Source organism: Arvicola amphibius, chromosome 8, assembly GCF_903992535.2.
Source record: "Arvicola amphibius chromosome 8, mArvAmp1.2, whole genome shotgun sequence".
In the NCBI taxonomy this organism is placed as follows: domain Eukaryota; kingdom Metazoa; phylum Chordata; class Mammalia; order Rodentia; family Cricetidae; genus Arvicola; species Arvicola amphibius.
In genome coordinates, this window is record NC_052054.1 from 33,134,456 (window position 1) to 33,159,194 (window position 24,739).

The 24,739-nt window shown below is 42.4% G+C and overlaps 1 protein-coding gene across 6 annotated transcripts in view; it reads right to left on the minus strand.

Moving 5' to 3' along the window:
- Akap7 (A-kinase anchoring protein 7) overlaps window positions 1-18,968 on the minus strand; it is a 178,149-nt gene extending 159,181 nt beyond the window's left edge. For 5 of the 6 annotated variants that reach the window (XM_038338391.1, XM_038338392.2, XM_038338389.2 and 2 more), the window contains exons 1-3: window positions 17,925-18,055; window positions 7,475-7,606; window positions 1,064-1,203 (exon numbers count right to left, since the gene is read on the minus strand). In XM_038338391.1, the coding sequence (XP_038194319.1) occupies window positions 1,064-1,203; window positions 7,475-7,606; window positions 17,925-18,054 (402 nt within the window). In that variant the 5' untranslated portion in view covers window position 18,055. Of the gene's footprint in view, window positions 1-1,063; window positions 1,204-7,474; window positions 7,607-17,924; window positions 18,056-18,855 lie in introns of those variants that run through there. The other variant, XM_038338395.2, reaches the window with a different exon arrangement.
- Window positions 18,969-24,739: the final 5,771 nt, after the last annotated feature.

Consider the following 24,739-nt stretch of genomic DNA (forward strand, 5'->3'; position numbering starts at 1 on the left):
TAATAGATTTATACTGAGTTTGACACGCAATCTTAAGCTAGTACAGGCTGAGTATTCCTGATCCAAAAGCTTAAAAATCTACGATGCTTCAAATCCAAAACACAATGCAAGGGAAAATTTTTATATCTGATATCATCTGGTTGTAGTCAAGACCCAGAAGCACTGGGAACCATGTATTAAATTACCTTCAGGATATGTGAAGAAGGTAAGTATGAGGAACAGATGCTCCCTGTTTAGACTTGGATCTCACCCCAAGATTCATTATGCGCATACAAATACCCGACGAGTCCAAAACATGTCACATTCCTGGTCTCTGGCATTTTGAGCAAGGGATACTCAACCTACTCGGCAACGAAGAAGGTTTAAAGAAACAACACTGTAAAGATACCCATCACATGAAGGCCCGGGAAGGAAGATACCCCGATTCCTATCTTTCCAAAGGTTTCAGAGTTCTCTCCTCCCGCATGCTCTCTGCTCTCTGCTTCTCAGGGCCTCCTCTACTAAGCAAGACTTTGGAAATGATCTTGACAGGGACCTGTGAGTATGGCTTTTAGATCAACCAAGTCAAACCTGGCAAGCAGTGGGCTTACAGGTATCATAACCTAATTACCCTCATATCTCCCTCGTATCTAAACACACTGTGAGGCTTTAATGAAATGATCTCTAAGCAACAAATAATGATTAAAAAAAAACTTGGTTTCTCTTCTGGAAACAAATCATGTCTTCAGGGAAGTCACTGTCTTCTGTCTACCATTTGGTCACCAAGGGTCTGGCCATGTTATCATTAAATTGGAAAAAAATATTTAAATAATCACAACTACTATCTAAACAACTTTCCATAACTTAAATGAGAAATTTCCCCACTGGGATAAAAGGCATACAACCACCACCTGGCAGAACTAGGAGATTTAAAAAATTAAATTAAACATTTGAATTATGCATTACTAAAATGTTATCAAAGATTGCTAGAATCTCAAAGCAACAGGGCTGACAAAGATTTAGTACACTTTAAAGATAGTTTAGAATAAAACCTCATAGTGAAAGGTTCTTAAGAGACTCTCACCTTTTTGTTGATGATTGGAACAGACAAGAAATAGTTGGGTTGATAATCGTTTGAGGGTTTTTTCCTCTTCTTTATATGCTCATTCTTGATGCCTTCATTTTCTTTGCTTCTCTTTAAATTTGTCTGAGGTACGGCAGTGACTAGAGAAAAACAAAGTGAGAATGTGTCTCACACATTTAAACAAAGATAACCTAGTTTAAAAAGGAAGACGTCATGCAGTATATACAATAAGCAGCAATCATGTATAACTGTCATTTTCAAATGTAAAGCAAGAGTAGGCAAGAATTTCCATAAAGAACAAAATTGTAAATGGTTTGAGCTTTGCAGACCACAAGGGTCTGTCTTGCAGCTACCTAACTCTGACAAAACAAATCAGAGGATATAGCTGTGTCCCAATAAAACTTTATTTGCAAAAGGAGGTCAGACAGATTTATACCTTAGATAGGGCAACACTAACAAGCATTCTCTACTACATGCCAAAGGGTTGTTGTTTTTTTCATCATTGTTTTTGTTTTGTTTTTTGAGGAAGGGTCTTGCTATGTAAACCAATACTGATGGAGGAGGGTCATCTGTCTATGTGTTACTTTCATTAGTTAATAAAGAAACTGCTTTGGCCCTTTAATAGGACAGAAAATTAGATAGGCGGAGTAGACAGAACAGAATTGTGGGAGAAAGAAAGCAGAGTCAGGCAGACGTCTCAGGCAGTCGCCATGCCTCTCCACTCCGAGAAGGATGCAGGTTAAGATCTCTCCTGGTAAGTGACCACCTCGTGGTGCTACACAGATTACTAAATATGGGTTAAAACAAGATGCGAGAATTAGCCAATAAGAGGCTAAAACTAATGGGCCAGGCAGTGCTTAAATGAATACAGATTCCGTGAAATTATTTTGGGTAAAGCTAGCCAGGTGGCGGGAAGTGGCCCACCAATCCCACAACACAATATCCCTTCTTAGGCCACCAAGTTCAGGACTATGAGCATGAGCCACTATGTCTGGCATAATGGTTTTTCTACCACTAAGAAAGTGGATTGTTGGTTGGTTTATATTTGCTTATTTCACCCATTCCCTGTGACCTAACTTCCTTCTGCTAGCCCACTTCCTCCTAGCACAATGTCCTACCACTTCCCAGCAAAACTGGTGACCTAGTACTCAGGCCACAATTTCATGATCCAAATTGTAGCAAGTGGATCATGTCAGGCAGACTCTAATGTCAATTTACAAATCTTTCCATAGCTAAAGAGGAGACAATGTGAGCATCAAATTGAATAAAAAATTGGTAGTGTGAATTTTACCAGATATGATCAAACCCATCATTTCATAATGATTCTAAAAAGAAAAAATTAAAACCAGAATTCAGTTACCTCTGGAGAAATCAGAGAACCATTATTCTAAAAAATAATCACTCATGTGCACATGGTACGATTTTATACCCATATAGTGTTTTGAGTTTTCTGCCTTTAATCCAGTGCCCTGTTGACACAATCCACCTGTGAGCCATTGTTATGTTTTCTCTTGTTTATAGGATCTTCTTGGTATTTACCAAGTTTATCTGTAGAACCAAAATACAGCATCTCCCTGCTTTCTCAATCCCTGACTTCATTTTCCTCCCAACTTTGGAAACATGGTCTGTGTTCCGAAGTACAATTTGCTGTTATTCCATTTGCTTGCTTTCACATGAAAAGATAAAAAGCAAATATTTATATAATCATCTAGTTCACCAATAAAATCGGTGACTTGAGGTCACAAAGTGCAAAAAACTTTGGCCGTCTGCCCTGGATCTTTCACCAGATTATTTATAGTAATTTTACTGGTTAGCAAAAAGTCATCCGTGGAAATACAGCTTGCAAACCCATAAACTTAATTTATTATACTTGTTAATTTTCATAATGACTTTAGTAGCCTTTTATTGTACACTGATAAACTTGATGTCAGTGACAAGGACCATTACTTTCTCAACCGCAGATTTTTTTTTAACCAAAGCAACCACGTGTCATCTTATGTAAATTATCTAATTTCTCCTCAATTCTATTTATTCATTCAAAAACTACAAAGGAGTGAATTAGAAGAGAAATTAATTTAATTTAATTAAGTACTCCATCTGTTATTGTGGGTTGATTGTTTCCACACTTGCTCTTAATTAAAATGCTGAGAATAAATTAGAGTTTGTTTTGATGTTTCCTTTCTTGTTACTTAAGCAGATAAAAATCTTTCAAGTAGGTTGGGAGTAACTCTGTTTATCTGCAAGTCCAGAACTTGGAAAGGCTAAGATGGGAAGCTACTGAGTTCAAGGCCAACCGGGGCTACACATAGAGTCACTATCTTTACAAAAGAAAAAAGAAAAGAGAAGAAAAAAACCCCAGTCACCTAGTGATACCACAACCATCTGAGTCGGTAGCATTCTCTATTATGTTCAGACAAACAAATAATAATAGCCTAATGGGTCGGCCCACCCTGACATCTACCCCATCTATAGTGCTTGAAGGGGCTGGTCCTGTAGAACGATAACCACATGATGTCCAAGACTCAGGGCAACAATAGAATATCTGAGAGGTCCAGTGATGATGGTATGCCAGAGGACTTGAACCAGTCCAATGACTCACTGCAATGAACATTTTGTGGGTGGGGCCGACTGGACAAAAGGGTCTACTGAGTGGCATACCACAGCACCCAGTGCCACTAGGAGGAGCGAAAAGGTGTTAGAAATATGGAGGGTCAGGTAGTGTTGCATATGTGTGTTGTTTTTAATTGATTTGGGAATGGGGAAGATGCTGCAGGATGAAGGGAGGGTATGGAGAGACTGGGAGGTGAGCAGGAATGGGGTGCATGATGCGAAACTCCAAAGAATCAATAAAGAATCACATTATAAAAAATAAATAGCCTAGTTTCAGAGCATAGACATTCATTATGCAGGACACATTACTGTATGCAGCATTTGTCTTCCCAACTAATTATATAAAGGACACAGAACATAATTTATCTCTTTTTAACTGACACAGCATAATCACTGATATCTGTATACACTAAGATAAATCTTTTCTATACAAAAAAATTGTTTTATATTTTAAATTTTTCAAGATATGCCTTAACTAGTTAATAGATAATAAAATGGTCATTTCCTCTACCTCTAATATACCAATAGTTATATTAGAACTGTGTAAAGAAGCCTGGCATGGTGATACATGCTTATGTTCCAATGCTTATGAGGGCAGGAGGATCAGAGAAGTTCAAGCCAGTCTTAACTACATAATGATTGTGAAACTGCTCTGAGGTCCAGGAGACGGTCTCAAAACATACACACATATGAACAAAATGAATTTTGAAGACATAAAATGGTGTAGGCGGTCCTTCTGTCTGTGTGTTGCTTTTCTTGGTTAATGAATAAAGAAATTGCCTTGACCTGTTGATAGGGCGGAATTCAGGTAGTCAAGGAAGACAGAACTGAATGCTGGGAGGAAGAAGGGTGGAGTAAGAGACACCATGGAGCTGCCACCACTGGAGATAGACATGCTAAAACTTTGCTGGTAGGCCACGACTTTGTGGTAATACACAGATTAATGGAGAAGGGTTAAATTAAGTTGTAAGAATTGAGCTCCCAAGGTCCGGTTGAAAGGAAGAAGGAGGGAGAAGATGAGCAAAGAAGTCAGGACCGTGAGGGGTTGGTCCACCAACTGAGGCAGTGTGCCTGTTCTAATGGGAGCTCACCAAATCCAGCTGGACCGGGTCTGAATGAGCATGTGATCAAACCGGACTCTCTGATTGTGGCTGACAATGGGGGCTAACTGAGAAGCCATTGATAAAGGCACTGGGACTTGTTTTTCCGGCATGTTCTGGCTTTTTGGAACCCTAGTTTATATGGATGCACAGCTCCCTAGGCCTGGATATAGTGGGGTGGGAGAGGGAAGAGGAGGTATGGGGGAGCAGGAGGGGAATGGCAGGAGGGGAGGAAGTGTAAATAATTGAATGGAAAAATTAAAAAAAAGTTAAAAAAAATAAGAAAAGCCAATAAGAAGTTAGAGCTAATGGGCCAAGCAGTGATTTAATTAATACAGTTTTTGTTTGATTATTTCGGGGCTAAGAAGTTGGGAACTAACTAGCGGCCTTCCTATTGCAAGACCTAAGGATATCTTGCATTGTTATATTTGATCACAATACTCAAAAGCATTTAATATTCCTATATATTTCTAACAAAATGTCCTCTTGAATAAAAACAACTCTTCCTAAAAAAAAAAAAATTCAAAACCCATTTCAGTCAACCAGACCCATAAAAAATGTCCTCATTCACACTGAGAGAGACATCATCTCTAAAAGGAGACATCAACATCTAAAATATCAGGAGAAATGTTTCCTCTGGCAAGGGGTACACATCCCAGATCTTCTCCTTAGCACTGTTCTCCTCCTGGTTCTCTCAGAGTCGCTGTCACAGCAAGAACCTCTTAGCAGTAACCTCTCAGTTCCCACACACCAAGAAAACCAAGAACCACCAGCTTGTCCCAGCCACCTGGAGTTTTAAGCTGCTGTCTGCACAGCACCAGAAGACTGATAACTCTGCAGGGTCATAAACACAGCCGAAAGCCAAGTAAGGACCAAGTTCACTTCCCAGCACCGACATCAGGGGGTTGGCAACTGCCTGTAACTCCAGTTCCAATGAATCTGATGCCAACTGCAGGTTCCACAGGGACCACACACACAAGCCCAAACCCTCACTCAGTTATATACATATGCATAATTCAAATGTTTAATTTAATTTTTAAGATCTCCTAGTTCTGCCAGGCGGTGGTTGCATGCCTTTAATCCCAGTACTCTGGAGGAGGCAGGTGAATCTCTGAGGTTGCTCGAGGTCAGCCTGATCAAAGAGTGAGTTTCAGGGAAGCTAGGACTATACATAGAAACCCTGTCTCAAAAAACTAAAAAAAAATCTACAAAATAAACAAACAAACAAAACCCCTCCTAGTTCTTATATATTTATATAAAACTTCACCAAAAAAAAACTAGTTAATAGTTTCTAGCTAACAAACTTTCTACCTGTTCCTTTATATTGTAAGCGGTGAGAGGCTACTATTAAAGATGAGAGATGGGGGCCCACACACCTTTAATCCCAACTCTTGGGAAGCAGAGGCAGGCTGATCTTCGTGAGTTCGAGGACAGCCGTGTCTACGGAAGTTCCAGGACAATCAAAGCTGTTACACAGAGAAACCCTGTCTTAAAACACCAGAGGAAAAGATGACTGGCAGTCAAATAACTGGGAGTTAGTTTTCAAAGTTTTGTACGGGTTCTGTGGGGAAAGTGCTTCTTGCTGAAGCATAAGGACCTGTGTTTAATCCTGGGCATCACATCAAAGCCAGGCACAGCAGGGCATAACTATGACCCCAGAGCTAGGAAGCAGGGACAAGCCTAGGGCTTCCTGCCCAGCCAGCCCAGCTGAATGTGCTAGCTGCAGAATCAATGAGAGAGAGAGAGAGAGAGAGAGAGAGAGAGAGAGAGAGAGAGAGAGAGAGAGAGAGAGAGAGGGAGAGAGAGAGAGAGGGAGAGAGATATTACGGTAGAAACACTGGGGCTGGAGAGATGGCTCAGCAGTTAAAAGCACTCCCTTCCAGAGGATGGGGTCCGATTCCCAGCACCCACATGGCAGCTCACAACTGTCTGTAATTCCAGTTCCAGGGGATCTGACTCCTCCACACCAATGCACATAAAATAAAGTTGAATAAATTATTTTAAAAATTATAAAAAAGACACTCAATGTCAATTTCTTGCCTCCACAAACACACATGTGTACCAGGACACACGACTGTACACACACACACACAGCGAAAAGAACGGCTTTTTTTTCTTTTTGGTTTGTTGAGACAGGCTGGCCTTGAACTCACAGAGATCCACCTGCCTCTGCCTCCCATTAAAGTAATGCACCACCACTACCCAGCCAAAAGCTTTATAAAGAAACATTTGTGCACTGCTGTATGTTTAGCTCCTTTTTTATACACATTTTGTCTTTTGATCTGTACGGGATCAACATGAGGCAAGCAAGAAGGAACTACAATCTGCATATTACAGTTCAAGTCTCATACAGTCTACATGACCAAAGTCACACAATAAGAAGATTAATACTCAAAACTTACATTAATACTCAAAAATTACATGAATGGGTAGGTACTTCTGAAATTGCAGAATTTGCAGGTGGCTCCAAAGAAATAGAGTCATTATAAACCATGAAAGGATCTGCCAGATCCAGGCAGAAGAAACCACAAAATGACCTGGCCCAAAATTTTGTGATCTATGACAGTTTTGACAACAAAGAATCAGATAACTGTTAGCACTCAAAGGCATGACAGTATTTAAAATGAAGGAAAGATGAAGTGCATGACTAAATGTACTGTCCACTGCTTCTAAATATTTGTTTAAATAATACAGTACTTACTTCCACAATCATCTTGAATATCTACAGTAGCAAACGGCATGTCCGTCAGAGAGTCCACAGTTCTGGTTTCTAATTCCCCTGAGACTTTGTCTTCTCTTAACACACTTTCACATTCGTGGGAATTTACTTCTCCTATAACAAACCAGAGAAAGAGACAAAGATTATCCAATTGTTAAACTCCTATCCAGAAACCAAAACACCTCAGCTAAGCGAACAATACATAGCATCCTGCATGAAGAGAGGTTATGACTTGCTCTTTTAGCACAGGCTTGTTTTTAAAGGTGCATTTTGACATTAAACAGTAAGATTTCAGGGCTGGAGAGATGGCTAAGAGGTTAAGAGCACTGGCTGCTCTTCCAGAGGTCCTGAGTTCAGTTCCCAGCAACCACATGGGGGCTCACACCATCTGTACTGAGATCTAGTACCCTCTTCTGTCATGCAGAGGTGTACATGCAAGCAGAACACTGTGTACTTAATAAATAAATCTTTAACTAAAAAAAAGTAAGTTTTCTAAAGCTTTAGTCCTTTTCTGAAGCGCAGTGTTCAATTCAGCATAGATGACAACAGAGAAAATCTATAATCTTCCATCTTTAAAAGCCACATTTTTTTCACATCTTCTGGCAACAAACAAAGTGTTCACTTGTTTATTGTGTCTTCTTGTGTTCATTTTCAGTAATTTTCAGTAAATATAGGGGACTTTGAAATGTATCGTTTAATGTTTTTATTAGCATATATTAAATACACATTACAGGTTTCATTATGACATTTACATACATGAACATAGTGTATTTGATCACGGTCGCACACACATAGACACACGCGCACACACACACACTTTGCCCTCTCAACTCTTCTAACTCACATTTTGTGTTCTAATCTCTATAAGCTCTAGTCTTTTTATTTTTTTCCATAAATTCTCCCACTCCACCATTAGAATTAACACTGGAAATCTAGTTAAAAATACTTGAAACGGCTTAGTGGTTAAAGGCTCCTGCCGTGAATGGCTGGCCACCTGAGCTGGATCCCCAGAACCATGAAAAGGTAGAGAAAACAGATTGATTGTTTCCTGACCTCCATCCATAGGTCACAGCACACATATCCTCCCACATATGCAAGAGATTGTTCAACTCATGGTTCTAAAAATGCATGTTTTGAAATTCAGCTATGAAACTCAAATCGTCCTCACAGTGTTTTGTAACAGCTCTCCCATGTCATGTACTAAGTCACACTTCACATTTGGTCTTTGTCTTCCTGTTACGAGTGGAACACCCGCAATGTTGTGGGTGGAGGGCTAAGGAAAGGAAGACTGCAACTGATAAAGTTAATGCCAAGTTTATCCATCATTGGTCTCCCCGGTACTATTATTCACCATACCTCTAGTAACAGACATAAATGTTATTTGGACTGAAGAAAACCCAGGAATACTTACATAATTTTCACCCAGTGTAATCAGTGAAGACCAACCTGCCCTGAAGACTATAAAAGAAAACATGCATTTCCTTCTGCTGTAATCCTCTATTTTCAAATGCAATAATTGCAAAACACATTCATTCATTTCATTAAGAATATGGCTTACATGCCTAGAGAGATGGCTCAGGGGTTAAGAGAACTGGCTGCTCTTCCAGAAGATCTGGTTCAGTTCTCAGTACCCACATGGCTCAGAGCAATCTGTTAATTGCAGTTCCAGAAGATCCAACACCTTCTCCTGACTTCCAAAGGCACTGCAAACTTCTAGTACACAGCAAATGAGGCAGACGCACAAAATAAAATAATAAATCTGAAGGAGGAGGAGGTGGCTCCTTACAGGACTAGGGAGATGTCTCAATGGTTAACAGCACTTGTTGCTCTTCCAGAGGACCTGGGTTCATTTTCCAGTGTCCAGCTCCAAGCATCCACATCTGGAAACTCGCCCACTGCCTGTTAACTCCAGTTCTGGAAATTTCACACTCTCTTCTAGCCTCCTTAGGCACCTGGATACTGCACCATCCATACATTCAGGAGCACTTGTGCACATAGACACGTGAATGTACAAACATGCACATATACACACACATGCACACATTATAAGTAAATCTTTTACAATATAAATGTATATAATGTATATGCATGTATATGTGTGTGATATACATAGATAATATATACATAAACATATATAAAGTGACTTACTTACTCAGGGAAATAGTTCAGAAGTATAGTACCTCATATGAACAAGGCCCTAGTTTCAATCTCTGTCAACCCAAAAATCTAAATAAATAAAACCAAAAAAGAATATGGCCTGCAAACTGGGACTGTCCAGGCTGTAATCCTCGTGATTAGAAGACAGGATGGTCTCAACTTCAAGTCCTTCCACAGCCTGAGTTCAATGCCAACCTGAACGTTACTAGTCTTGATTTTAAAAACATAAACTTTAAAAGTAAGCAAACAAACAAACAAATCATAAACTCTAGCTCCTCTCCCTTCTCCTCCTCCAGACAGAAAAGAACTAAAAAAGAAGGCTGGAAACAGATCAGTGGCACAGTGCCTTCCTAGCAAAGTGTAAGGCCCCAGTACTTTAAGAAGTATATGTTATATTTTACAATATAATAATAATTCTCATAATAGTTCACAGTTAATATGCATACTAAAATACGAAATTTTATCACAATTTGAGTGATTTCTAAAGTTATTCAAACACACACACCCAACCTGTTTTCTGGATTCTAAAAAAAGGATAGTACCTTTCTCAGTCATGTTCAATATCATAAAGACACTAAAAGTCTTTTCTTAATAATGCTATTTATACAATTCAGACTTTAGGAAGTATGAGTGTGTAGAGGTTTGAATGAGAATGGCCCTCACAGGCTCATATATTTGAATGCTTTATCCCCATTTGGTAGAACTATTTGGGAAAGATTAAAAGTGTGGCCTTTCTGGAGGAGATGCGTCACCAGGAGTGGCTTTGAGGTTCCAAAAACCATGCCATGGCATTCCCAATGAGGGTCTCTCTCTCACTCTATTGCTCTTCTTCTTTCTCTTCCTCCCTCCCTCCCTATGTCTCTCTGCCTCATGGTTGTTGTCTGAACATATAAATTCTCAGCTACTGCTCCAGTGCCATGCATGCACGCCTGCCTGCTGCCATGCTCCCTGAGATGACAGTGCCATGCATGGCTGCCTGCTGCCATGCTCCCTGAGATGACGGTGCCATGCATGCCTGCCTGCTGCCATGCTCCCTGAGATGGCAGTGCCATGCATGGCTGCATGCTGCCATGCTCCCTGAGATGATGGTGCCATGTACGCCTGCCTGCTGCCATGCACGCCTGCCTGCTGCCATGCTCCCTGAGATGATGGTCATGGATTATTCAGCCCATGAAACCACAATTAAATGTTCTCTTTTATAAGTTGCTCCTTACAGCAACAGAAAATTAACTAAGACAGAGTGTTCAATAAATTTTAGGTTACTATAAGTCTCCTCACAAGCTCAGAGTACTTGAAACTCATGAGACTAAGTCGAATGTTAGCTTTCTGTGTATAGGGTAGCATTTTAGAACACAAATGCAGTATAGACTTAAAACAAAAGTTTGAAGAGATCAATACAGATCTTGAATCTTCACAGGCAGCTCCACGTAAAGGACCATCACCCACCAGGCTGCTTACACACACACACACACACACACACACACACACACAACTTTCAACAAAAGAGCAGCACTTGTAAACAGGCACGGAGTACACACATACATGCCTCCGAGCACACAGAAGAACACTGAGTTCAAAGCCAGCCTGGGCTACAGACTAAGACTGCAACTCAAAATAACTATATCAATAGTAAAGGAATTTTTTAAGTGCTTATACAATTAAACATATTATCTATACACTATTATCCATAACATATATGAAGACTGCATAGAAATCAGAATACAATTAAACATATCACCTATAAACTACTACCCATAACATATGAAGACTACACAGAAATTAAAATGAAAGAAGTACATAAACCCGACTACAACTCTCCTAATTTTTTTCTCAATCCAAGCATTCAGTGACAGGACATAGTCCCAGTATGATCCTAGCACATCAATACTATTTCCTCAGTCCATGTGTCACGTGGAAGGTTCCTGACTCACGATGGCTTCAAGTACAACCTTTCAACCCCATGATGGTGCAAAAGTTGGCCATCATTCCTACTACTGTAACTGAAGGGCAGCTCTCAGAGCCAAGGAGGCAGGGCATGGAATGGGTTCAGGCTCTCAGAGCCAAGGAGACAGGGTGTGGGGTGGGTTCAGGCTCTCAGAGCCAAGGAGGCAGGGCGTGGGGTGGGTTCAGGCTCTCAGAGCCAAGGAGGCAGGGCGTGGGGTGGGTTCAGGCTCTCAAGCAAGGAGACCGGGTGTGGAGTAGGTTTAGGATCTCAGAGATAAGAAGGCAAGGCATAGGCTCTCAGAGTCAAGGAAGCAGAGCATAAGTGACTTCAGAATCTCAGCATGGGATTGGTTCAGGATCTCAGAGCCAAGGAAGCAGAGCGTAGGATGGGTTCAAGATCTCAGGCAAGGAGGCAGGATGTAGGGTGGGTTCAGGATTGCAGAGACAAGGAGGCAGTGTGTAGGGTGGGTTCAGGGTTGCAGAGACAAGGAGGCAGGGTGTGGGGTGAATTCAGGATCTCAGAGACAAGGAAGCAGGAAATGATGTGGGTTCAGGCTCTCAGAGACAAGGAGGTAAGACATGGGATGGGTTCAGGATCACTGAGACAGGGAGGCAGGGTGTGGGGTGGGTTCCATCTCCAGAACCCACAGAGTCTGAGGGATGTGGTCAGAATCTTGTTTTCTCTGTTCAACTCTCCTTCCTGACAGCTATTCAGGAAAGCAGTGAACATTCATTAGAAATGTTCAAATTTGGGGTGTTGACTCTTCCCAGACTAGGGACATGAGGTATCGTCCCATCTTGCCATGCTGTAAGGAGTCCCAGCTTCCAGGTAGCCCCATGATCTTGAGATAAAAGACTCAATACGCTAGAGTGGACTGTGTTGCTAAGCAATGATGTTCAGCAGGCCAGGTATATTTTAAGGCCTATTTTCCCCTTACAGTATTTGCCGCTTGACAATGAACACTTACAGCACAGATTCTTGGCAATAAACAAAACAGAGGAAACTGACTTCTGGGTTGTCATACATTCTGAAGGCGAAGAGAATAATTAAAATAGCATGGTGAATTAAGTCATTCTTTAAGAAGTCCTTGATCGAGTTTAATTTTTAGTATCTCGTAAGATCAATTAAGCATCCCCACCAAGCAAGCAAAGCAAGTGCTAAGGGAGTCACTTGATGAAGCCAAGGGAAGACTCTCACAGCAGCCCCAAACCCATCAGGATCTGGATCCCACCACAAGCTAATCAGACTAGGTCTACAGTGGGGAAGACCAAGTCAGCCTCCACAATTCTTTAAAAGCTTCCGGGTGATTCTACTGTGCAAGGGAAGTTAGAAAGCCACTGCCAAAACTCTCACTTTTCCTATCCCTTGATCCTCCTCTAAATGATGGATTTCAATAAAAAGTATGATCAATCACAAAGTGAAAAGGCCACTAAGGGTGCCAGCAATCCAGTCTCCTTCCAGGAACCTAGAGATCCCTTTGGCCACACAAGAAAGACATGACTCTACTGCTCTTCACTTGGCTGTCCTCTCCTTGAGATTCTAAACCAAAGTGACCAAACAACCTACCGCTTTAATCAGGACACTTGGCAAAAGTGGGAACTTCCAACAATTATCAGCAAACATGGTCCCGTCCTCACTGCTCCTTCAGTGTCCCTTTGATTCTTCCACTCCTAGCAAGGAGCCAGCTCGCCGCAGGTACCCCTACAAATTTTTACTGAGTGACCGCACAAAGTAAGTACACACCTGGGAGTGGTTCCTAATTCACTGTAGTGCAGCCGTCTCGATACCCACCAAAAACAATGTTATTTAACAGCACCCTTTGAACACAGCAGGTTCCCTCATCTTCACAGAATAAATAAAGGGCACAAAAATAAACACTAAAAAATGGGGGGGGGGGTGAGGATGCAGCTTAGCCAGAGTGCTTGGCTAACACGCCAGGCCCTGGGGTCAATCCCACACACCAAAATCAAACCTAGGAATAACCAATACAAGAAAAAAAATGAAGACATAATATGATTTACTCTATAGCATTCTCCATCTTTTATCTGTGTGTACATTTGCTTTCTTGATTTTGGTTTTGCAGTTTTTAAGACAAGGTCTCCTAAACGCTAAGCTGGCCTCAAACTCACCATGTAGCTAAGGATGATCTTGAACTTGAATTTCCCTACCCCGGCCTCTTAGGAATTACAGTGGTACACAACAATACCCACATACTTGTCATCATTTAAAACAAAACACATTAAACTCAAAAGCAATCTTATATCGGAACTGACAAAAGTCAGAAACTTAAAATACAAACTATCTTCCATTTTTAGAGAATAGAATTATTGCAGACAAGACTCATCAACCCCAAAAAGAGAATGTCACCTATGATTTTTTTCTTTTCTTTCTTCTTTATGACACTGGAATTTTTGCTTTAATTTTGGGGTTAGCAAATTATTGGGTTCTACTATGGCATCTTCATCCATAAGTATTGTTGTCCTTTGTTCATAATGGTTCACCTGCCCACCTCCAGCTGCTTCCCCATCTTCCTCAAGTTAGCTCCTTCTCTTTCCTGTTACATAGGTTTCATTAGTCTTTACTGTCTACCACCTTTAGAATCCCTTCCTCCTCATCACAACCCCCTCCCTGGTTCCATGACCTACAAGCACATACATATAAATGCATACATATATCTACATATATAATTTTAATTTATCTCCCACACATGAGAGAAAACATACAGGTATTTTTCTGAGTCTCATTTATTTCTCTTAAGATAACTAAAATTTCTAGTTGCATCTATATTTCTGCAACTGTCATGACTTATTTTTCTTTACCAACTGCAAAAAAATCTATTTTATGGAATTCTGTGAACTCTAAATGTACCACATTTTCTTTCCCCATTCATCTACTGATGGGCATCTAGGCTAGTGCCAGTATCTGACTACTGTGAAGAGTGCAGAAGTAAGCATAGATGTGCAGGTATCCCATAGCTAACTGACTTAAGCATCCTTTGAGTACATACCCAGTATAATGTATATATCCAGGAGTGGTATAGCTGGGCCAGACAGTAGTTATATTTTCAGATATCTGAGGAACCTCTATGCTGATTTCCACAGTCTAACACAAGTTCACCTTGCCACAGGCAGTGAATAAGGGTTCATCTTTTTCCACCTCCTAGCTTTTGTTTGTCTTTGAGCACCATCTTTCTATATACCCAGGCTGGCCTCAGACTGGAAAATATCACACCTTAGCTACCAAGTGTTGGTGTCTGTGTCACTCATCTGTCGCACGCATCTCGAAAGAAGTGTAGATCACTCCACAGAACCATATTCCTCAAACTAATTTCAGGTGGCCTTGCGCCAGGCTGTAAGTGCTTGGTTCTGGGCAAAGGTTAAGGGACATAATTACACACATCTATGACAACTACACTTCCTCTTACATAGATGCAAAGACTTCACTTTGAAAAAAAAAACTGCCTTAAAACAGTTGGTCCTTAAGCATGTAAATAATAAATTCATTGTTTTGACTGCTATGATGTTGCTTAAATATGCTGGGCCTGGTATGTGTATATATATATATGTGTGTGTGTGTGTGTGTGTGTGTGTGTGTGTGTGTATGTATACATATATATGTATATGTGTGTGTGTATATATATATGTATATATATATATATATATATATATATATATATATATATATATACACCCCAGGTATTTGGGGGGCTGAGACAGGACTTTAAATTCAAAAGAACTCTATACAACTAACTTAGTGAGATTTTTGTCTCAAATTAAAAGTTAATGAAGCTTGGGATATACCACCATGGGACAGTCCTTGTTTGCCATGTACCAGGCTGAGATTCAACTCTACAAAGCAAATAAATAAATAAAGTCACCTAGGCCAGGAATGTTGAGTTACACACGCAATCCCAGAATTTGGGGGGCAAAGGCAGGAGGATGGGCTGTCCTTAGCCTGAGCTAAATGGCACAAAACATTTTAAAAAGTCACCTAAATTTTAATATGTCATTAATTAAAACAAAATTTATCTTTTGCACAAATCCAAATAACCACAGGGGTAAATGTTACACTAATAACAAACATGAATCGAACCTGGAAACTAGCATTACTAATACCAACCAACATTCAAACAGGTGCTTTAGGCCAGGCACACTCAATTAGAAGCACTTTGGGAAGTAACTCAATTTATACAACTATGCTATCAGGGAAGACTATTCTTACACCAGCCAGATGGTTTAGTAACTTGCCCATGAGCAAGTAGATTCAGGGACTGCCATCTGGATCAAGTGACTCTGTCACATGACCCACAATTTCCAGAATCAACAATGCCCTGTGCCCTTGCCACATACTGGCTGCAGCACTGTAAACTGAGGCAGATCTTCCAGAAAGCAATGTGCCAATAGATCAGGGGCAAGAAGAGGGTTGAAAATCTGGGTTTCCATCATATACACTCAAACAAGACTCCTGACAACCTTGCTTGAAGAAAAAAGACAACAGCGGGAGAGGGCAACATAAATGTCAAGGAGAGAAACACTGCATGCTCATTCTGGAGACTCTGGTGATGAACAGTAACAGTTATGAGGGACAAGTGTAACAACAGGGGAAAGGTGACTCAAAAAAAAAAAACATATGTGGGGGCTGCAGAGCTGGCTCTTTCAAAGGTCCTGAGTTCAATTCCCAGCAACCACATGGTGGCTCACAACCATCTATAATGAGACCTGGTACCCTCATCTGGCCTGCAGGCTACATGCAGGCAGAACACTGTATAAATAAATAAATCTTACAAAACAAACAAAAAATATGTGGTCAAGGGTCTAGCTCTTGTAGACTTAGTGTGCACAAAGCCCTAGGTTTGCTGCCCAGCATTACAAAAATAAACATAAGATTAATTAAAAAGCAGAGGGAAAACTGCATGCTCTCAAGATTTACAGTTAGAAAAAAGAAGACCAATGACTGAAAGATACTTCTGAATGCTAAACACTTTCCAACTGCTGTACAAAATTTTAAATTAAATATTTCTTTTATCAGAAAAACCATGTCTCCTAAAACCATACACCTACACTCAATTATTCAACTCATAGGTCCACTTCAGCCAATGGGATCATCAAAGTCAGGAGGACAGAAAACATAAAGTCATACAAAACAGGCTTCATATCTGAACAATGCTACACAGCCCCAGTAAGCAAGGCTCTCTTCTAATCCCCGAGCTAAATAGCTATGGAAAGGGCCTGTCTTTCACTGTGGTCTAGCTACTTCGATGTAGCTAACAGCAGCAGCATAGCACGTCTCCAGAAATGTTTAAACTTCAAGCTTCCCCTTCCTCATCACGAAAAGGGAACAATCTAAATTATCAAGGAGAAATTGCCAAAGCAACACTACGTGCAGGAAGGTACTTCAACAAGCACTTTAAGCTTTGTTACTATATGGAAAAGACATAAGCCGTGCTAACAGCATCCTAAACTGCCAAGCCACACTGTGTAAATGGGCGGGAAGAGTCCTCCCTCCTTCCGTATCTGCCCTATTAACCACGCCCCTGAACCTCATTTTAAAAAAAAAATCACTTCAAGCCGTGATACTTTGGCATCTCCCCACAACATATGGATCTTTCCACTCACATGAAAGTTATAAACACATTTACACTATTTACCTAATTTATACTTACATATTTAGCATGTTTGTACAACATATTTTAATATTCTTATGCTTTGTATACGTTTAGGATATAACGATCTTGATGAGCACCTTTCCCCCACCCCCCAATTACTTTTTAGTTCCTTTCCAAGTCCAGTCCCTAATTCCTACCCAAATTCAGCACATAGCAAAAGCTGAGCCAAGCTGAAGTCCAGTCTGGGCGCCAGTAGATTGATGCTAGCTTTAAAGTGCTCATTTCCAAACCTCGAATAAAACCCTAAATGATACAAGATGGTGTTCAGACATATCTATTTGCCATAAAAAATAAAATGGAGATTTGGGTTTTTTTTTTTCTTGGTTTTGTTTACTGCCCCAACCCAGTAGGAAGGGGTGTGTTGCAAAAACTTTGGGCCGTGGGTCACAAGATACGAAGAGATTTAAAAAAAAAAACTACGACTCGTGGGATCACACCCCTCGCCACCACGGTGTGGAAAGGTACATCCAGACGCATCCGGGCAAGCACATCGCCCTGACCACGGGAGTGCACCGGGCTGCCGGGTCAGGGCAGAGTCGGACGCAGGAGGGGGAGGAACGCGAGGGGCGTGGGGCGGCGGGAGGCCTGGGAGGCGGAGCAGGGTGGCGAGCCCGCCCCACCGCAGAGGCGGCCCAGGGCGCGCAGGGCGGTGTGCTCGCTCTCACCCGCAGCGGGGCGCTCCATGGTCGCGGCGCGGAGGAGACGAAGGCGGAGGCCCGGGGGGCGCGGGGCGGCGGGGGCGCTGGCCGCGGCGGCCAGGCCTGCGGAGGCGCGGAGCCCCGCAAGGCGCAGCATCCCCGGCGCCCGCCTCTTCTGGAGGAGCCGGAAGGGGCCGACCCGGCGGGGCGCGGGAACCCGGATTGGGGCCCCGGCTCGGAGGCGGGGCCGTCCCCGGGGCCGCGCTGGGCTCCGACCTCTGGCAGCCCTCCGTGATTTCCTGCGGTGCGGCCCTTCCCGTCCCACGCTTCGAGGGGCGAGATTGGGACCGGCTGAAAGCATTCCTTGGCCTGTTGTCTCTTGAGAACCCTAGTGTTTGGTTTAGCCTGGCGCTTTGAAAACACAGTTCTGATTGCAAAATATGTGGGAAGAGCGAAATGTACAAGGTCTTGTACGCCGATATAATGAGAAGCTTTATTTAGTTTGCTTTACCGAGAGAGAGAGAGAGAGAGAGAGAGAGAGAGAGAGAGAGAGAGAGAGAGAGAGAGAGAGAGAGAGAGAGAGAGAGAGAGCCAAATTTGGAATAGCTCGATAATTGGAAATCATCTACTGAGTTTTGCACAACAGGTTCCTCCGTATCTGAGTAAAATAGATGAGAAAGCAATTTACTTTAAAAAAGAAAAAAGTAAGATAGAATACTTTTTGCCTTTTTACAGAATACAACTGGTTTTTCCCAGCTAGGGGCAAATGGTGGCGTTTTGGGGTTTGGTTTTGGTGGTGGAGGTTGGTTGGTTTGGGGCTGGGCATTTTTGCAAGCAAGCAGTTATGTGTAGTTGATATAGCAAAATTTATATTTTATCATGTTGAGGGGCATCACGCAAGGTTCATACTCCAAATTCCTAACTACGGTCCTAAACTTATCTCCCCAAATCTGCCCACCTGTGGGTCTTAGCTGAAGGAAGGTCAGGTCCAATCTCTAGCAGAATGTCTCTGATTCGTGGGTCAGGATCCTGGGGAAGACTCTCCAGCCGCAGGGCAAATCAAGGTGGGGTGTCTCCAAATATGCAGAGCAGAGCATGGCTCTTGGTCTCTGCTTAAATACTATCCAGTGGGCAGTGTGGCATTCTAGGCGTGTGTCTGGTTGTCTTGAGGTCTTGAGTCAGTGATATCACTGGACTTTGGTTATCAGGTGAACTTCCATGTCTAAAGGACTTTTTTTTAACTATGCTCGTTACAGGGTTCTGTGTAATGTTTTCCTCTCTTGTGTTTTTGAGGGACCCACTACCTGGCTCCCAAATAAATTACACATAGAGGCTTATTCTTAGTTCTGAATGCCCGGCCTTAGCTTGGTTTATTTCTTGCCCGCTTTTCTAACTTATATTATCCCAATTACCTTTTGCCTCTGGGCTTTTATCTTTCCGTTTCTGTATACCTTACTTTACTTCTTTCTCCCTGGCTTGCAGTGTAGCTGACCCCTGATGTCCTGCTCTTGTTCTCTTGCTCCTCCCTTTTTGTTTTTCCTTTTATTTATACTCTGCCTGCCAACCCCACCCATCCTTGCTCCTGCCTCCCCATTGGTCTGTCAGTTCTTTGTGAGACCACCAGGTGTTTTAGACAGGCAGAGAATCACAGCGTCACAGAGTTAAACAAATGCAGCATAAACAGAAGCAATAAACCTGGAAATAATATTCCCCAACAACTGGAGTTGTATGTTTTAATTCAAGAAAACAAGATGCTGTGGTGTCAAGAACAGATTGATCCAGCTCACTTGTAGAACACTTTACTTACCATGAATGTATTCTAGAATGGACAAGGAAACAAGGAAGGCCCCCACCTAACTACAGCAACTGACACAAGTTCTCTTAGTGGGACACCCTTCGTCACCACACTCCAGAATTCTGTGGCTGGAGTTTGAGACCAACCTGGGGGTGCATAGCAAATTCCAGGTCCGCTTGACCTATATAGTGAGACCCTGTCTTAAAAAAAAAACAATAATTAAAAGTTGACATGAAGACCACACTCTGGAAAACCTGAAAGGGGGTTACTATGACCTCTAACTGTCTGTTTTCCATACCTGTAGCAGCACCAAGAAGCTGGTAAAGAAATGCAAAGAGTTCTTTACTGGATGTTTAAGGGGCCAGCCCCTTTTTGTGCATTTAAGATAGGTTTTTTTTTTTTTTTTTTTTTTTTTTTTTAAGGAGCAGGTTATCTAATCATAGAGAAAGAACCAAAAATAAGTAAAGGAGGTTGAGGCAGGAGGATCTTGAATTCAAAGTCCAGCCTAGACTACATGGGGAGTTCAAGATCACCTGGGCTGGGTAGGTTACTATGCCCTAAGGATCACTTGGAGCTGAAATCTATTTAGAAGCCACAGATAGGAAAGCGAATCTTTGCCTTTCCCTCTTCTGCCTGGAAGTAGAACATACATTCCTCTTAGGAAGGACTTTTTTTTTTCCATTTTAGAGGTATATCTATGTGACTGGAGAGTGGGGCAACCGACTGAAACATCAAAATTAACATGCCAAAGAAGCCAGAAGCCAGTCTGCAAAGTCTAGAGCACCCGCCTCACTCCGCCACAAGGCTTTGTGTAACAAACAACATAATCCAGAAAAAAAATGCTATACAAACCTGGGAGAAGTGGGTGCTGCACCTCATGTATGGTCTGATGCTTTGGGGTTTCTTTTCTCGACTCACAAGCCCACGCCTTTTATTTCCCAGTGTTTCTATTTCTAACCCTGTATCCGTGATGCAATTCTTAGACTTGTGACATAACTTCTAACAGTGGGATTGGGACACCAACCCAGCCATATAGATTGTAATCTGTCCTTCCTACAAAATGTGCTGGGACAATGGAGGGTCAGAATTTGTGGGAATGACTAACAATAACTGGTCTAATTTGAGGTCCATACCAAGAAAGGGAGACCATGTCTGAAACTGTCTGGATGACCAGGAATTGGGGACTGGATATCCCAGAGATCTAGGATAGAAAAAAAAGGGGGGGGGGGAGATTCTTAACAATATTCTGCTATATTCATAGATCTGGTACCTAACCCAATCATCATCAGAGAGGCTTCCTCAAGCATCTCGTGGGAGCTGATGCAGAGACCCGCAGTCAATCCTTAGGCAGAGGGAGGAGGGGAGAAGACTTGTTGAAGGCAGAGTGGTTGAGTACACGAGGAAAATATGGTCCACAGAATCAACTAAGCCGGGAGCAGTGTTCATAGGACTCACAAAGACTAAAGCAGCAATCACAGAGCCTGTGTTGGTCTATCCTAGGTCCTCTGCAAATACGTTATGGTTGTTAGCTTGGTGTTTTTGTGGGTCTCCTTACAGTGGGAGTGGGGTTGTCTCTGACTCTTTCACCTGTTCTTGGGACCCTTTTCCTTCTCCTGGGTTGCCTCTCCCGGCACTGATAGGAGAGTTTGTGCCTAGTCTTATTGTTTTACCATGTTCGGTTGGTAGCCCTAGGAGGCATGCTCGTTTCTGATGGGAAAGAGAGGAATGGATCTGGGAGAGAGGAGGTGGAGGGGGCTGTAAACCCCTCAAGGCTTGTGAGTGGCCATGCTCTTTCCCAGGCTATTCTAAGAGTCTTAATGGCTGGTTCCAGCACCTCAAGACCCAGGCAGCCAGGTTCACTCTACAGAAAAAAAAGCCCAAGATCAGGCCACAGAATCCCACCAATCACAGGTCACCCAGAGAGCTCCATTCCCCCCAAAGAAACCCTTTATAAAGCCTGCCTCCTGCTCAGTTCTTTGCTGTTTCTCTCCCAAGCAGAGGCTGCTAGCCTCTTGTGTCTTTCCCAATGAATCGCTTGTGTGAGGCTTGTTGTGTGTTGTGATTCTGTGGTATTCCTTGGCTCCTGACTGCCCAAATACCTTTCCCATCAGAACTGTAACACTTCTGGGAAAGAAAGGGAGGTGTTGAATGAAAATGGACCCCATAGGCCCATAGGGAATGGTACTATTAGGATGTGTGGCCTTGTTGGAGTTGGTGTGACTTTGTTGGAAGAAGTATGTCACTAGGGGTGGACTTTGAGGCCTCAGATGCTCAAGCCAGGCCCAGTATCTCACTCTTTTCCTGCTGCCTGCCAATCTGGATGTAGAACTCTCAGCTACCCCTCCAGTACCATGTCTGTCTGTGTGCCACCACGCTTCATGTCCTGATGGTAATGGACTAAACCTCTGAACTGTAAGCCAGCCTCAATTAAATGTTTCCTTATGAGAGTTGTTGTGATCATAGTGTCTCTTCAGAGCAACAGAAACCCTATCTAAGAGAGGGGGAAGGAAACTGGGAGGAGTGGAGGGAGGGGAAACTGTGGTTGGGGTATATTGTATGAGAGAAGAACTTAAAAAACGAAAACAAAAAGAGCCTGGACTAGGATGCCCTGTGAACTCGGATTCAAGGGCAGGCACTAAGCATGCTTTTCCTTTTCCTTTTATCTATTTTTCGGTTACTGGCCAAGGTCGAAGCATGCTCTCTGACTCTTTGGCCTTTCCCACTGTTTCTCTGACCTCCATGCCAAATTTAAAAAGCATGATTTCTCTCAACTTCGCTCTTCCCAACATCAGCCAGGATCTACAGCTTCCCTGCTCTGTTTGTTTTTTTCTCAGACTCTGGTGGCTAGTCTTACGGCAGCTTGCCACACAAACTAGAGTTATCTGAATGGAGGAACCTCCTTGAGATAATGCCTCTATAAGATTCAGCTGTAAGGTATTTTCTTAATTCCTGGACGATGGGAGAGGGCCCAGCTCATTGTGGGTGAGGACACCCCTAGGCTGGTGGTCCTGGGTTCTATAAGAAAGCAGGTTGAGCAAGTCAGTAAGCAGCACCGCTCCATGGCTCTGCATCAGCTCCTGCCTCCAGGTTCCTGCCCTGTTGGAGTTCCTGTCCTGACCTCCTTTGATGATGGACAGTGATGTGGAAGTGTAAACCAAATAAACCCTTTCCTCCCCAACTTGCTTTTTGGTCATGGTGTTTCATTGCAAACAAACTCTAATTCTACATTATTCTGTTAAATAAACTAAGACTCCAAAGGGAACCCTGGGTTGTTTTGGTACTATTGTTTTCCCATACCAGAAAGCAGAGTGCATTTCCCAGTATAACAGACTTTACTTAATGCATTTATTTACCATGCATTTACTGGTCATCTTCAGAAAGAAAGAGAAAAGGGAGGGAGGGAGGGAGAAAGGAAAAAGGCAAGGGAAGAAAGAAAGGCGGGAGGAAAGAAGGGAGGAAAAAGAAAGGACATCATGGGCAGCCATAATTTTTTTTAAGCTTCTCCAGTCTGAAGCTAAAGATTAGCTGCCACTGGCATTTGCGACCAAAGTTTCTTGGGTCTTTCCAATTATACCTGGCCATCCCCAGCTGTGTCTGGTGTTGCTGATGAATTAATCCAGACTGTCACTATTCCCAGAGCTTGCCCCAGTGTGTGCTCCTGATCCAGCTGACTCCATAAAGACATCTCCCACCACTGGGCGGTGGTGACCCATGCTTTTAATACCAGCACTTGTGAGGCAGAGGCAGGTGGATCTCTGTGAGTTCGAGGCCAGCCTGGTCTACACAAGCTAGTTCTGGGACAGGCCCCAAAGCTACAGAGAAACCCTGTCTCACCCCCCCCCCCCAAAAGACATCTCCCACTAAAGCTGTTACATGCTGGTTCCCAGGGCCTCTATGGACTCTCTCGGTCTTCATGGGATGGTCCTTTGCAAACCAGACCAATTCTTCGTGATACATTGTGTTCTACAATGGCAGAAACAAAGGTGTTTAGAATCTCTGAGAGTTACAGAACTTGTTGAGATAGTAAGTTCCTTGGAACACACCCAGCCTTTTTCTTTCTGTAGGAGAGTGTACACTGTCAAGATGGCTACACTAGAAGGGTTTGGGTTTAAATTCTTACATGGTTCCTGCAGCAAGAGCCACCGTTGACCTTTGGAACTTGGTGATAATTGGCTCATTCATTCTACCAGACTCCTTTCTCTAGATAAGGCCCTCACTTCTATTTTTGGCTATCATCCTTTCCCTGTGAACATCCACCAGAACAGATTTTCTGATTTTTATTCTAGAAACTTGCTTGTCCTCCATATAAATGACAGATGCAAATGCTTTCAACGGAGGGTGAAGTCATACAGTTTTACAAGACATAGTCAAATATCAACACTACACTAAGTCTCTTGGTAACCAAGGGTGACTCAGAATGACATTCCATTATGTCAAAGGGAACCATAAAACATGTTCTTTTTTTAACATAACAATTTTAAGATGCCTCCAACCATCACCCCCTCCCCGTTTGTCTTGTTGCTGAGAATTTAACCCAGGACTTGTCATAGCCTAATCACCTGCTCTACTACTGAACTACACTACCAGTTCCTATCTCTGTTTAATACTATTTTTTCAGTAGCCATGCAGTTACGATCTCATAATATTAACTATTAGAATTTGAATTTTGGGGGGAGGGGTGGGTTCCAGACAGGGTTTCTCTTTAGCTTTGGAGCTTGTCCTGGAACTCGCTCTGTAGACCAGGCTGGCCTCAAACTCACAGAGATCCACCTGCCTCTGCCTTCTAAGTGCTGGGATTAATGGTGTGCTCCACCTTCGCCTGACTAGAATTTGAATTTTTAAAACTATTTTCAACATCTCTAACTACAAATCTAGAATTCCTGTTCTCGTGAGTCACTTGTGTTGTTTTATAGAAAAATCTTTAAATGCAGGAGAATTTATGTAATGAAATAAAACATTAATCCTGCCCTAGAAATGAAGCTCTGAGGTAGAGAACATTTGGCCTGCATTTGCAAGGATCTGCGTTCAGTCCTCAGTCCTCAATACC